Source organism: Mytilus trossulus, chromosome 1 (genome assembly GCF_036588685.1).
Source record: "Mytilus trossulus isolate FHL-02 chromosome 1, PNRI_Mtr1.1.1.hap1, whole genome shotgun sequence".
Taxonomy (NCBI): Eukaryota; Metazoa; Mollusca; class Bivalvia; order Mytilida; family Mytilidae; genus Mytilus; species Mytilus trossulus.
The window spans coordinates 108,994,725-109,011,053 of record NC_086373.1 but is presented as its reverse complement, the minus strand read 5'-3'; the positions used below and the strand labels follow the sequence as shown (position 1 = coordinate 109,011,053).

The following is a 16,329-nucleotide window of genomic DNA, read 5'->3' as shown; positions in this document are numbered from 1 at the left end:
TTAATGGAATTCATATGTTTATTTTTTGTAAAACATTTCAAGAACAAACAATCTAATTGGAGGATTGTATAATCTATCCACTGCTGTTCAAATAATGATAGTTTTTTTCATTTTAAGACTAGGAATATCATATGGTAAAATGAGTAAAAATAACATTCTGGAGTTCAGAATCTAAATAATAGGATCATTTTCATATCATTTTAAATATATAATAAAACAAATGAAATTTTCTATTTCAGGACATGGAAATTTAATGATATATGTTATTTAGCTGAATTCCCTATTTTTGATGACCCATTTATTGATGGAGTAAGTATTATACTTTTTATTTCATGAGTTATCTCCCTTTATTTAGAATTTTCTAGTTTACATTCACTTTTTTATGTGAAACTGCTCTGATTTTGTAGGGAATTAAGTTTGTTTGTTAAAACAACCAAAGGAATAAATGAATACTGACCTATATTAGAAGCTTTCATTTCAGTCCCTCAAACTAGGAATCATTTGATTTATCAAAACTTGCATGCCTATATGTATTGATGGTCAAGTACAAAATTTTCTAATCCTGAAATGAGGTTGTTAATTCTAAAGAAGATAACTACTGTATACTGTTTAAAGCTTTGTGAAGGGTCAATATAGATTTGAGTTTTCTAAGTGATGTGTGTTTTGTCTGTAACACTAGGGTGTAACTACTTTTATAATTTCCCCACTCTTTTTTAAATGAGAGCAAATATATATGCAAAAATGACTTTTTTCATATTTCATGTTCTGTTTATTTTTTATATTTATTTTTTATCTTCTTCAGATCATCCAAAAGATAACACCTTGTGTGATTATAACACCATTGGATTGTTTCTGGGACGGTGCTAAAGTTCTTGGTCCCCATAATTCAGTCTGGACTACTTTGTAAGTATACCTATAAAGTCTGTGTTCACCTGCATCTGAAATTTCAGGCTTGTTTCAAATGCTCAAAATAGCCAGATGTATTTGGAGTTTGTTTAACGTTGTTAAATTATTTCAAGGTTTTATTGTTAGTACAAGTTAATAAAGTTCCCTGTATATCTCTTTTTTAAATCAGCAAAATCTTTTATTGTAATAGACAAATATGACAAAGTAAAAGAGAACTTGTTGACAAATAAATACAACAGTTTTAAGTGTTGAGTAAAATCTCATTTTGAGCAGTTGTTGGAGCTTAGGTATCAGTTGAAATATATGTTGGCACCCCTATTATTGATAAAGAACTACTTTCTGAAGGAGCACCTGCACAATTGTTTACAAATGTGAATTGTGAATATTTTGTGAAACAATTCTCTTGTACAGAGTGATGATTTTACAAAGCACTTGCTGATGAAAACTGTGTTACATATGCGAGCTTGTTAACCTTATGTAACATTAAGGAAAGCTTGGTTAATTATCCCTCCTGGCATCTGTCGAATGATTAAATCTGACATTGGTACTCCTCTGTCCTGAATTCCTGGCACGATATTTACCATCCTGGGTGGTCATCTGGGGGTACAGGCCTTCCAAAATGTGTGATCAACAATTGAAGGCTTCATAACATTAATTTAGTAGGTAGAAATAAAATGTTTGTGGAATTTTTAATTGAACTTCAGGTAGGGCAAGTTTCCAAAGAAATGATTAAACTTGCAGTATATGTAGTGTATTATGACAGTAAAGTAGTTTTCCATTATGTTCTTGTAAGATTCAGAAAGGTTTACATTCTATAATGTGCATTTTTTTTACCCATCGTGTCCAGTTGATTATAAGTTTATATTTTAGAAAAGAAACACATTTAAAAATAGATAGGTTAAGGTTAATTAGGTCTTGAATATTAAATTTTGAAAATGAACCTCATGAACAAAAAAATACACAACAAACCATGCAATGAATAAGATAAATTTCTGCACTAAGAACATCTATATTTTAGTGGTACATAAGTTATTAAATACAAATTATTCCAAGAAAAGAAATTTTGTTGTATTTAATGGATAAAGATGATGAGGATTCACCTTAAAAGTTTTTACATAGAATTGAAATATTCTGATATTAAAATGAGAGAGAGAGAGAAAACTTAGAACCATCCTTTCTTCGTAAGATGAAAGAATTTTATAATTTTTGTACAAGTTGCTTGTATATATCAGGCACATTAAGTCAAATTCTAATGAAACAATATAAGTTATTTAAACTATGATTTTTTTTTCAATCTGTATAAATAAGATGAATGTGAACAAAGGCAGTATATTATGAAAGTTAAATTAGATTTTGACAAACAACAACCTGCTTGTGTTTACTTTAGAAGTCAGCTGTAAATTTCCTCCATCCCTTGATGTTCTTTGATTATATCTCTATAGAATCATTAAAGTTCTGGAGATAGAGATTTAACTGTAGGTAATGAATGAAACATGGTAAACTAGGAAAAGTTTGGAAGGAAATATCTTGTATTATGCTGTAGGCATAAATGATAACACCAAGTGGGTGGTCTAATATACACCTGTGATTTTGGTCAGACTTAAAACATTTGTTGTTGTTTTTCGAATGAAGGTGATTTATTGTTCTGCTCAAAATAAAATACCTGATTATGACACATATTTCTTTGACTTTTATCAATAAAGATTTGTTTCTTTATGGCAGAATGAATTCATTTTTTACTGTTTTAGTCTTCTTTGAAGTTCTTTTCTAAGCTCTAAACAAGATAGCTGAGATTTTACATTAGTTTAAATCTAACACCATCTTTCCAAACTTTACAAGAAGTGATGAAAAATATTTTTGTTAAAAAAAACTCAGACAAAAGAACGAGATTTCCTTCAATCAAATTAGAAATACAAAATTAAGATAAAATATTTCAGTAATATTTAGCCATTAATCTGTTAGAATTTCTGTCTCTTGTAAAATTTGCCTTTCTACCCCACCAAAGATTCACCCAAGGACTTCATTATTTTAATAATTGCAAACCTTAATATTTACATTGCATTTCACTTAATCTAAATCTTCCCATAAATTTAAATCCATGGGAGGGCTTATATCTGTATATAAATCATTTTTTTGTATTTCAAACTTGAATAAATAAATTTATCTCTTATCTGATTACTAAAATATCCAAAAGGGATTTAACAAAAATATTATTTCAGATGTTATATACTACTATTATGATGTAAACGGAATATTATAGCTCAACCATAATAGGAAATCTATTGTGACATCATCATGTATCAGATTCATACAGTCGGTGATCAGGAAAATTTAAGAGATGTATTTCATCAAAAAAAGTCTACCTCCCATTATCAGTAGACTTAATGATCAATGTACTAAGTTGTTTGGAATTTTAATAAGGAAAAAAGAGTAGTGGAAAGATATAGCACTGGCATTGGAAAAAATGTGAAAAAATCTTAAATTGAGAAAGGGATATATGAGTCAAAAAGGCAAAAATCAAAAGACATTCATTCTTCATCAATATATTTCGTAAAAAAAAATTTGAATGGTAACTTTGTATGTTATCACAACTGTACAAAATACAGTTTCCTTTCTGTAAATATTTGTAATATATATTTAATTTCCCTGAAACAAGAAAATGTGATTTAAGTATGGCAGTTAACCACTTAACTCCAAATAATCAGTTATAGGAAAACACTTGTGTTAATTTTTGGCTTGCTGCTTAAATTATTCAATTTTCTCATTTTTGCAGTGCTTGAATATTACGTGATGTATTCTACTAGAAATCATTTGAGGAAATTTAGTTTATAGCATTAAAATTCCCAGTTTCAAAACTTGCCAAATACACAGCTTCCTTGCAGATTATTTTGAAGTTATTTGGGAGAAAACATATGAAGTTGGTTTTATGCACTAATTGTTAATAGATTTCTCTTCATAATTTTTTCAGACCTATTCCACTTCTAAAATGGAAGAGTTCAGACTCTTTTTATACACTAATTGTTAATAGATTTCTCTTCATAATTTTTTCAGACCTATTCCACTTCTAAAATGGAAGAGTTTAGACCCTTTTTATACACTAATTGTTCATAGATTTCAGTTGATAATTTTTTCAGACCTTTTCGGAATTTCTTCTCTAAAATGGATGATTGTTAATGTTTTCCCTGGAAATCTTTTTCAACTGATTCCACCTCTAAAATGGAAGAGTTTACACTACAAGTTAATAAATTTCTCTTGATATTTTTTTCAGACCTATTCCACCTCTGAAATGGAAGAGTTTAGACCCTCAGAGTCTTATAGAATACATAGAGAACAATTATTCAGAAAGGATTCCAAAGGTGGAATTGATGAAGGAAATAATGAAAGAGGTAACAACAAGTACAAACTTTAATATATATTATGCTAATTAGATATTGACATCCTTATATCTTCGTTCATGCTGTCATTTACCTCTTTAATATGTTTGATCTGAATAAAGAGTCTCAATTCGTGCATTTTATTAATAAATTTTATTATTGATATGTTTTTGTACTATGTTACTGTGGGGTAACAAATTACCAACATTTAAAGTCAGTTTGTTACATAATGTGGAAGCTATGACAAATCGCTTGTGAAAACTTATCAATCAACCACACACATAGAATTGCATACTGTAAATTGTGGTCACCTTAATGTCACTTTTTCATACTTTTGTACTTCAAAGATTTCATTTATTTTAATAGTAGTACAAGCTACATGCATGCCCTAATCAACATTCTGCAAGGTAAAAAAAATGACAGAATAGATAAGATAAAATTATGAACAAAACAAGTTTAATCTTCAACAGTTCTTCAGTTAAAGATAATCTTTAATGTAGTTCATCTTATTTGCAATATTTTTTATCAGTAGCCCTTTAGGATATTTAAAATTCAATGCATCTCAAACACTAGTTATTGGTAAAATAATTGTGTTTCACATTTAAGTAACATACATGTTGTCAGATCTTAACAAAAAGGTTGAATATTTATTGTAGGCTGGTATTACCACAGGATACCAGGAGAGACCATGCTTAGATCCGACAGAAACCCAGTGCCCAGATTCAGCTCCCAACAAACACTCTGGCTTGGTAAATATACTTTTCATTTTGTTAACTTAATTGGAAAAAAGGTAAATTATTTCACATCTAGTTCAAGTTAACAGATGAGATTGGTCAAGGTCAGTTATTCTAGAACAACCACTTATACTTAAGAATATATTCATCAAATATTACAGTTGAGGAATGTTCTGTGTCCCTTCAAGCACAAATAGGTCTGACAAAATGCCTGTATTCCAACATGACATATGCAGATATATACCACCCTCACACCAGATTTACTAAGACATACACTGACATGGAAGAGTATGTTTATGCAGTCAATTCTCCAAGAGGATTTCCATTCATGTGTATGTGTTAGTATCACTGACTATAAAGTAACTGATGGTAGTTAATGCAATGACCTCTACGACCTTGTGACATATTTAGGGTATACCAGACATTTTAATTTGAAATATGATGAACAGGCAGTGCAAAGGAAAACATTTATCAAAAAGATATTTTAGACAATGTTGAATTTTGTCTTTAATAAGGACTTGTGCTTTGTAAAGGATCTCCAGTTAATTAGACAAAGTTATCGAGACTACTTTACAATAGGGCTTTAATTTCCACGTTTTTATGGTTAAAGTCTTTGAACATTGAACCGACCCTTGGTTTATAGATGATCATGGTGACTTTTTTATGTTCATTCAACACCCACCATGTTTTTTAAAGGGTGAACAATTGTATAAGGTTGGAATGTTTAGAAGTTATTGACTCTGGTATTATGTTACCCTTGGTGTAATTAAGATGGTCAAACCTACCACTATGTTTTATCTCCTAGTTAAATCACGAAACTTACACCCAAAAAATTTACTCATCAAAATTACTATACAATGGATATGTGAACAAAGGATGAACAAATCTTAGATGAAAAGCTCTCTTTTTATGAAAGACAAATTCATAATCTTATAAAAAGATTTTTTTTGGTGTCAATTTTAATAAGCTCAATATCAACTTTTTAAATAGAACTATAATTTTTAATATTTTTCAAATTGCAAGTCACGCTAAGTTTCTTGAATGAACTAATGTAATTGATAGTGCATTTAGTAAGTTTAATTTTTAATGTCATACCATGAAAAATGGAAAAGAAATGGCTTAACATATCACAAAAACAAAACCCTCATGTGGTCTCTTAATGTATTTTTTTCTTAAATAAAATGATCCTAGTGGTACAATTTAATGATAAAACTGAAATATGGTATGATTGAAATGTAAAGAATGTTATTTTAGATCCCAGACATTGGAGCTGAATTAACAAATGGATGCAATGGATTTGCTGAAAATTTAATGCAATGGCACGAAGATTTAATAGTTGGAGGGGCAAAGAAAAATAAAACTGGCCATATTGTCAGGTAGGTCAAGATAGATAAAAGAGGCCAACAGTTTTGTTGGTTTTGGCAAAAAAATATAACTTGTTGTTACAAAAAACAATGAATATCCTTGCCAAAAATTGTAAGTGTTTTAAAAAGAAAAACCATGTTATGAAAATATCTGTTTGATTTTAGTGTGCATTGTTTACATCAACAATGTAGATTGATGGTCTCTTTGCCCTTACACTGAAAATATATGTAAATATTTCACTGTGGAATATTTTTGTTGAAAAGAAATTTTTTAAATAAATTTATATATCGGGTCAGAAAGTTGAAAATGATTTAAGTGATTATGTTTGTCAGTAGGTTGATGGTCTGTAGCGAGTCACATTGTATAGGTGACAGTTTCTATAAAGGATGAGTTTTCTCTATTGGGTAATCAGTACAATCGACTCTTGCCAACTCTCTATACAAATTCATTCTATAGTATACCCTGAATTATTTTACATTGACCCACTCTATCAATTTATTACTTTTTATCAAAATACTATTCATCAGTATTATGAATTGAAAAAAATCCTACTTGAATAGAAAGTATTACATATATTATATGTGAGCAACAGATAAAAAAGATGAACACAAAATAAAAGTATTCGGTTTTATAATCCATTTATATACCCGTCATGGATTTATTACTTAAAAAATAAATCTCATACACATGGTAATTCAAAGTAGGTCAGAATATGAGACCAAAGCATGTTGACTTGGTGGTCTTCTGACAGATGATAATTTCTTTGGATGAGAAACTATAAATATTGTGATATGTAATCTATGCTGTGTTGCAGTGCTGAGGCAATGTGCTCTGTTGTCTAAGTCAAATTTCAATATGTACTTTATATGGCCTTTGTCTGTTATCTGCTCTTTGGTCGGGTTGTTGTCTCTTTGACATATCCCCCATTTCCATTGTCAATTTTATTTATGTTACAGAGCTGAAGCAATGCAGTCAGTTGTGCAGCTGATGGCAGAGAAATCTCTGTACGAGTTCTGGCAGGACGACTACAAAGTACACAGCATTGAATGGAGCCAAGATAAAGCCAAGCAGGTCTTGGAAACTTGGCAAAGAAAGTTCATAGAAGTAGGTACCACTCCTTCAATTAGCTTACCACTAAATAATAAAATAATCATTTGAAAAAATTGAATGTTGATATTGTTTTAAAGGATTGATAAAGTTTTGGTCTTCTGTAATAATTTTGAATGAAGACAAAAATATAGTGTATAAATTTGTCATTAGGTTTCACAAATTCCTCCTGTTTAATTACTTCCTTTATGGGAAATGTTAAATTTGTATTTGTGTGTATACACAACAATACAATGATTTTTTCACTGAGTTTTACATGTTGAAGATGACTTTTAGTACTATAATTTTTCACATATGCAGTTTCACCAAAATTTAAAATAAAACTTAACATCGTATGATTTGTTTTGTTTTTAGGTTGTATCTGGAATGACTGGTACATGTATGATTTGTTTTGTTTTTAGGTTGTATCTGGAATGACTGGTGCCCAGAACACTTCTGATTCTGTGCATGCCTTTGCTACTACCTCGTTACTTGACATGATGACAGAGTTTTCTGGTATAAGTGTTGTCAGAGTGGCATTTGGTTACATACTTATGGTAAGTTTCTGGTATAAGTGTTGTCAGAGTGGCATTTGGTTACATACTTATGGTAAGTTTCTGGTATAAGTGTTGTCAGAGTGGCATTTGGTTACATACTTATGGTAAGTTTCTGGTATAAGTGTTGTCAGAGTGGCATTTGGTTACATACTTATGGTAAGTTTCTGGTATAAGTGTTGTCAGAGTGGCATTTGGTTACATACTTATGGTAAGTTTCTGGTATAAGTGTTGTCAGAGTGGCATTTGGTTACATACTTATGGTAAGTTTCTGGTATAAGTGTTGTCAGAGTGGCATTTGGTTACATACTTATGGTAAGTTTCTGGTATAAGTGTTGTCAGAGTGGCATTTGGTTACATACTTATGGTAAGTTTCTGGTATAAGTGTTGTCAGAGTGGCATTTGGTTACATACTTATGGTTAGTCTTATACACAGAAAATGTATAAAAAACTTACCAATGATTAATACTATATAGGGAATGTATTCATAAAAAACAGATTGAGTCAATTATTTCTGGTTATATCAGAGGAAAACAAAGGAGTTAATATTGGTTCCTTGAAGGTAACATTTTCTCAGAAGTCAATGTTGTTTTATCTACTTAATTTTTTCAATTCTATAACACATGTAAGAAAAGAAATAAATTTGTATTTTGAACGAATGGTAAAATTTCTGTTAGACATGTACAGTATCTGTAAACATATTAATGATATCCTGACCAGCAACATGTTTATATTACAGATTATATATGCATGTGTATCATTGTTGAAATGGAACAATGCTGTCCAATCACAGAGTGGTATAGGGATTGCAGGGGTACTGTTGATTGCTTTATCTGTAGCGGCAGGGCTTGGAATCTGTTGTGTTCTAGGGATACCATTCAATGCAGCTACTACACAGATCATACCATTTCTAGCATTAGGATTAGGAGTGGATGATATGTTCCTCATTGCTCATACATATTCTGAAAACTCGGAAAAGAAAAATATTCCATTAAGTGTAAGTATAAGATATGTGTAGAGTGATTACTAGTGATTGTTGAAGGTTTACACCTAGTGTAAATTTAAATAGCTTTGATTCTTAAATGTGGCTCATATCAAAGTTATCCTTTCAAACCATTTCAAGAAATATTATTTTGACTTTGAATATGTTTGTCCCAGTATAATTATGTATTTTGCTTCATTTAAATATTTCTATTTGTAGGAGCAAACAGGTGAATGTTTAAAAAGAACTGGTGTGACAATTCTATTGACATCCGTCAACAATATGCTGGCTTTCTTTACAGCAGCTATCATACCAATTCCTGCCTTGAGGGCATTCTCTTTACAGGTAGGTCCACAAATACAGTCAATTATAGAATCTTTATTTCTTTATCAAGAAATGTGTGATTGAAAATACCCTTGTTAGTTGTTGTGATTAAAACAGATAAAAAAATTAGACTTCTGATAACAAAATATTTGAAGTTGATTTGATTTTATTCCATCCACTCCTACTCTATTTCAGTGTCTGGATAATTTTTGAACCCACGAAATTACTAGTAGTAGATTTATTAATGAACAATGGATAGGTACCTAGCCAATTACATAGGTCGTATGTTAATCTGTGTTGATGTCATTTTGACTATCAAACAACTATGATTTTTATTATCCTGTCTAAAGTAAACATTTATCAATATTCTCCAATGATATTATTTTGTATTTTAGGCAGCTATTTTGATCCTGTTTAATTTAGCCTCAATAGTTCTAGTCTACCCTGCTATATGTAGCATGGATCTCCAAAGAAAAGATGACAAAAGAATAGACATCTTCTGTTGCTTTCAAAGGTAAGTTTAGTATATATATTCTGTGTTATACCCAAACAGTCAATTCAATTTTGATTTTCACTGATTTAACCATCCTAAAATCTTACTAGAATTTTAACACTGACTTAAAACAAAGTCACAGTATTACAAATGAAAAATAGTAAGAAGAAGAATATAATACTAAAAAAATTATAGGATTTTTGTGGTGCTTCTTCAAACAACATCAGTTATATTTCACTTTGTTTAATTAATCAAAAACTTCTATGACATGTAAATTGATTTTGAACTTTTATTTTAGTTTTGCTGATACCAGAAACCTTGTGATGCAGTTACAGCCCCAGCATGACTTCCAGTCCCGGGACCAGAGTCCACCACCAAGTTATAGTCCACCTCAGTATAGTCCTAGTCCTCCTCCTAGTTATGCTTCATCAGCACTTCACAACACTGTTACCCAGACTGCTCCTGATGGGGTACATACAGTCACAAGTCTAGCTCCTAATGAAGGGGTCTTTGTACCTAGAGGACAACTAGCTACAGGTATGTTTATGTACAGTCATCCTTAGTCCTCTTATAAAAACATAACTAGTATATACAGTCACAAGTCTAGCCCCTGATGAAGGGGTCTTTGCACCTAGAGGACAACTGGCTACAGGTATGTTTATGTACAGTCATCCTTAGTCCTCTTATAAAAACATAACTAGTATATACAGTCACAAGTCTAGCCCCTAATGAAGGGGTCTTTGCACCTAGAGGACAACTAGCTACAGGTATGTTTATGAACAGTCATCCTTAGTCCTTTTATAAAAACATAACTAGTAATCAATGCATACCTGTACATGTGAGATCTTTACTCGTGTAGTCTAGTAATGTTAATAGTACAACTGTCAGCTGGAACTTGTCAGGTTATAAAAGTACACCTTACAAACAAGATATAATTAACATGACAGAAGAAATGATTCATTTATACCTCCATTGTTTTATTAACAATTTATGATTATGGTTATTTTAATATTTCACACAGAAGTACACTATTACAATATGCACTTTAATCTAAATTAATGAAATATACATAAATACATTAGTTATTAACATACAAATATGTCTTGGTGTTCTGTTTAATTTCAATCTTAACCATGAAAGTAAATATAATTATAGATACTGCCAGTTCATCATCGAGACAATGTCTTACTCCAGAAGAGGGGATCTCCTGTCATCAAACATTTGCAATGGCTCAGAAGAAATGTCTGACAGCAACCTTTACCTCACTGGCAAAACAACATTATATTCCATTTTTACAGAAGAAATGGGTCAAGGTAAGTGTTGATATAAAAAGTCAGGCAGTTTAAGTTAGAGTGTAATACAGGCAACTTACAAAACCTGTATAAATTTATAAATAGGGAGAAATATTCCTTCATTTCTAATCTATTTATAGGAACTGCATGAACCACAAAAAGCAGTACATTGTGTGTAAATATACAGTTTTTCCTTGATTGTTTCTTGGCAATTAGATTTTCTTCGAAATCCAATCCACTTGCAACATGTGGCTTTTTAAATCTAAATGTGCCGGTATTGTGCTTTCTGTAAATCTATACTCCCAATGTGCAGATATTACATTTTCTTTAAAGAAACATAAAATCTGTAAAAACATGAAAACCCTAGAAAATGTTTACATTAAATGCCTTATAAAGTATGCCGACCCTAGAAAATGTTTACATTAAATGCCTTATAAAGTATGCTCTGTTTCAAACTTTCATTTTGAAATTCATTGATGCATGATTTTATCTTTTAATTTATGTTTATGTCTGCTAAATGAACTTGTGATTATCAACAGATAGTTTTTAAGAGGATGTATAAAAGCAGTTCCTTTGAAATATCCAGGCTTTTTGCAAAACATAAAAGTTTTAATACTGTCTGCAGATTTTTATGGTTAATTTCATAAGATATGGGACAAAAAATGTATAAAAATTCCTTTCTTTTGTTTCAGGTTTTCACAATTGTTGGATTCTTGGTACTTTTATTCATTGGTATTTATGGAACAGCCCAAGTTAAGGATGGACTAGACCTGACAGATGTTGTACCAAAAGATACAAATGAATACAAATTTCTAAAAGCACAATCTAAATACTTTGGTTTCTACAATGTATATATGGTTACAAAGGTTAGTATAGTTTTTATTCATTCTACATGACACATAAAGATAATAGTATTTAGGAAGGTTCAAACTTAAACAGTTAAGTTTTGAAAAACACAGAATATGTCACATTTACTATTATTTCATTTGTGTTTTTATGCTTCTTAAAGAGTGAAAGATTTTTGATTCTGTCAAACTATTTTAAGATATCTTGTCAAAAAACAATATATATCTACTCTCAATTTTGAAAATGTTCATCATGATTTGTTTTAGGATGGTTTTGATTATCCAAACAACCAACATCTACTGAGAGATTACCATCGAGCTTTCCAAACAGTTGATAATATTATCAAGAAAAAAGACAACTCAATGCCTGATTTCTGGCTTGATATGTTCAGAGACTGGCTTAGAGGTATGTAATTCTTTACATCATCACTGGGTTCATAATTTATTGCAGTGTGTATTGTTGTGAAATATTATTTTAAAAGACATGATTAATTTTAACAGTTGTTAACATTAAAATTATAAATTGAATGCTACCTTATTCCACTCATCCTGAACATGCATGAAATAGTTGCCACTGCTTATTAAGCAACCAATAATCAACCAATCTGTCCAAAATCCAAAAATGTTGAATAAGTATTGAAAAACTTTATTCATATCAATCAATACCAATCTAATTACAGATATCCAGGTAGTTTTTGAGAGAGAGGTGTCTGAGAGGAGGATACATGAGGATGGTTGGTACTACAATGCCTCTGACATAGCTATACTGGGTTACAAACTGATGTTACAGACAGGAGATCTAGATAATCCTACTGATAAAACAAAGGTAACTAAAATCATATTTATTCTAATATTTATTCTGATATTTACCAGTATACTTCTCTTTTAAGTTTGAGTATAATAACACCTTAAAATAGTATAGAATATTGAAAAAGTTTTAAACACTGAACAGTTTCGAGAATTAATATTAAAAAAAACTAACTCAGAAAAATAAGTTATCTGTTAGTTTATAATACAAATTTATTTTGACTGTAGGTGTTCCAGAACAAACTTGTGAATGATGATGGTGTGATCAACACTGAAGCATTCTATAATTATCTGACAGCTTGGGTATCTAACGATGCTATGACATATGCTGCTTCAATGGCAGACTTCCACCCGATACCGTCCCAGTGGGTCCATGATTCTTATGATATATATGATCATAAAAGTGAGTTACTGTTTTATGTATTAACCTTTTTGATAACAATGGTTTGAATACACACTAAGCAATGTATTAATTAATTTTTGTTTGTTTTTGACAAGCATTCTGCATATTGAATATATAAAATGTACTGTTAAAGGAGGATTACTAAATTTAGGATTTCCAAGTTTTACAGCTTTTTTATGAAGATAACAGAATCTCACACTCTATTCTTTATTGTTTCAGTACCAAAAGCTCAGCCATTGATCTATGCCCAGATTCCATTTTATTTGAGTAACTTATCAACAACGGAAGCAATTCTGGAGACAATTAAAGCAATGCGAGAAATATGTGATACTTATACAGATCGTGGATTACCTAACTATCCTAATGGAATACCGTTCACATTCTGGGAGCAGTATATCAAACTTCGTCTGTACCTCTCTCTCGCTATCCTGTGTATCTTAGTTGTTACATTCATCGTACTCACCGTCGTTCTCATGAACCCATGGCTGGCCAGTATTGTTGTAAGTACAATCATCTTTTATTTCATTTATTTTAATTAGTTAAACAATCAAATTATGGGAGTATTATTATTTCATTCTGTTGAACTTTTTTGGGAGGATAAACATTGTTTTATTCAGTCAAACTTTGAGTTTGGAGAGGAAAATTGGGATGTTTAGAAAAAAGGGGAAGTGTTATGGAAGCAGTTTCTGCTTTATTTATGATATTGTCTGATTTTTCTTCTTTTGGTAATGACCTTGATATATAGGGACAGAATTAAATGTTTGGACAACTGAAATTGTCATTTTGAAATAAAGTAATTAAGTCTTATCACAAATTTGTAAAATTGACAAAGTTTGAAATGTTGTTTTTGTTGTAAAATCCTAATTTATTGTTGTTTGTATACAGGTTGTGGTCCTGACAGTGATTATTGTGGAATTATTTGGATTAATGGGATTATGTGATATAAAACTCAGTGCTGTTCCTGCCGTTATTCTTATCATTGCTGCTGGAATCGGAGTGGAGTTTACAGTCCATATTTCTGTGGTAAGTTCAACTCTCTGTACATCATTTTAAATGACCTTAGTTAGATGTCATTTCCATATTAATTCTTGATTTTAAACTATAATCAAACCAATGAAAAATATCTCAATATATTTTCATTTTAAGAAGAGAATCTTTGAATTTTAGAATACATGTATCTGTTTTTGTATAAAAATATTGAATTTTGCAACTGAATGAAATATTTTCAAACCCCTTATAATATATTTTCTGTTGTTTCAGGGATTTTTAACTGCCATTGGATCTCGAGACAAGCGAATGGGAATGTCATTAGAACACACACTTGCTCCAGTTATACATGGAGCTATATCTACTTTCATGGGAATTATTATGCTTGTCGGAGCAGAATTTGAATTCATTGTAAAGTAAGTTTTCATTTTCATTTATCTAATTTAGTTTTTAGAAAAGAATACCCTGTTTTAACTATTTGAATGTATCATCCACATATATAAACAGGTCAGCCAGAAAATTAGGATTGAAATGCTGAAATAATTTAAATCAGATTTGAAAGTTTGTTTCTTGTGATATTCTTGGTCAAAATGAGATGACACAAAAAGAAAAATGAAGTGGTGCAGAATCAAATGTAAAATGGTGGTGTTACAATTCTTACTTGATAAAGATATTTGTGCTGCTTCAATGGGAAAAATTGATGAAAATTTGAATGTTCTAGATATGTACAAAACATATAATCACATAGTTGAAAAAGTTTGAGTATATTTTACCTGATATAAATGGTATTTGTGTTTTGCGGTTTGAAATCAGTCAAAATGCTTTCATGACTTGGGTGTTCTATAACTGTCTTTAAGTAAATAGGAAAATGTCTCTTTTCTGCGAATTAATGAATAAATGCTCAATGAAATACAAATTAAAGTTACCCATTACCATGAAACTGATACATAATCTATCAAATTTATTCACAGTGTAGGAAGGTTATGCAGTTTCTAATTAGAGTTAATTAATTTCCAAAAAAATATGAACAATTACGCTTGAGGATTCAAGATAATCATTTGTTAGTATTGAATATTGTGTCTTTGCCATCTTGAAAAAGAATTTAGAAAACTGGGTCTATTTTGTTATTTTTTTCCAAAAGTCAACGTTTATTAGTGATAATAAAAGGTTAAATGTATTTTAGCTTAATTGGTCATACATCAAATTCTAATACATAAATCTGTTCTGACTATTTTTTAAAACTTTTTTCAATTTAAGGGGAGTTATTTTGATGAAAATGCTTCAATGATAACTTAAAAAAGATTACTGACAAATACCAAATATTTGCAAAAATCTTGGTTTGTTCTTGTTCAATTTATTCAATTTTTAGACTCAAAACGACTTTTAGCTTAACATAATGTATGAACATGTGTTTATTGTTACATGTTAACCTCTAGATGTTGTCTTTGTGTTTGTTCATTGGGTTGCCATCTTGTGAAGAAAAAAACAACATTTGCATTTTTTAACCAGATTTTTCATATTTGAATTGTCATTTTTGAGGTGTTAACCGGTTTTAATATATTGTAAAATAATATGATTGCTTCTTGATGGTCAGCTTCCAAATCTATATGATTGTTTGCTTTTATTTTTGGAATTATTCATTTCTGGATGATCAGAAAAACTAGAACAAGGGAACTAGTGTAAGTGAAATGGGACTTCTGTCTTTTCTATAAACATGATAAATGTAGGATATGTAAGGTTGCACTTTATATTCATAATATGTGACAAATATTGTCAGTGACTGTATGTGAGGTCTCCTAATACTTAATATTAAAAAAGACTTTTTATTTTTACATGTTCATATTAACAGATTTTTTGTGACATTTTATATTGGAATCTAATAAATTTCAATTGAGAAGTTTTTTTTGTGTAATAAAATTTTGATGATGGGATAAATTTTACCTTTTCCTTTGTTGAATGATCACAGGTAATTTGATGGATCAAAGACACCTTTCATATGGTCTTATTATTTGAATTCGGTTTCAACCCTCTCTCTGAGAAAAGGAAAAAGTAATGCACCTTGTATTAAAGTTTCTTATATTAGGAAATCATACAAGCTTTATTAAGATGTTTGAAGGCTTATGTGATTAATTAAAATTTTCTCTATTGGACTAATCATTTGTGAAGGAAGTATAGCT

The 16,329-nt window shown here is 30.2% G+C and overlaps 1 protein-coding gene across 1 annotated transcript in view; it reads left to right on the top strand.

Annotated features, from left to right (window-relative positions):
• LOC134697067 (protein patched homolog 1-like) overlaps window positions 1-16,329 on the top strand; it is a 34,553-nt gene that overhangs the window by 10,012 nt on the left and 8,212 nt on the right. The window contains exons 4-22 of the mRNA XM_063559097.1: window positions 240-309; window positions 803-903; window positions 4,175-4,292; window positions 4,937-5,029; window positions 6,269-6,390; window positions 7,336-7,483; window positions 7,888-8,022; window positions 8,759-9,016; window positions 9,221-9,346; window positions 9,721-9,839; window positions 10,117-10,355; window positions 10,974-11,131; window positions 11,803-11,976; window positions 12,223-12,361; window positions 12,636-12,781; window positions 12,991-13,165; window positions 13,385-13,665; window positions 14,051-14,188; window positions 14,426-14,568. Coding sequence (XP_063415167.1) covers window positions 240-309; window positions 803-903; window positions 4,175-4,292; window positions 4,937-5,029; window positions 6,269-6,390; window positions 7,336-7,483; window positions 7,888-8,022; window positions 8,759-9,016; window positions 9,221-9,346; window positions 9,721-9,839; window positions 10,117-10,355; window positions 10,974-11,131; window positions 11,803-11,976; window positions 12,223-12,361; window positions 12,636-12,781; window positions 12,991-13,165; window positions 13,385-13,665; window positions 14,051-14,188; window positions 14,426-14,568 — 2,883 coding nt within the window. The remainder of the gene's footprint in view (window positions 1-239; window positions 310-802; window positions 904-4,174; window positions 4,293-4,936; window positions 5,030-6,268; window positions 6,391-7,335; window positions 7,484-7,887; window positions 8,023-8,758; window positions 9,017-9,220; window positions 9,347-9,720; window positions 9,840-10,116; window positions 10,356-10,973; window positions 11,132-11,802; window positions 11,977-12,222; window positions 12,362-12,635; window positions 12,782-12,990; window positions 13,166-13,384; window positions 13,666-14,050; window positions 14,189-14,425; window positions 14,569-16,329) is intronic.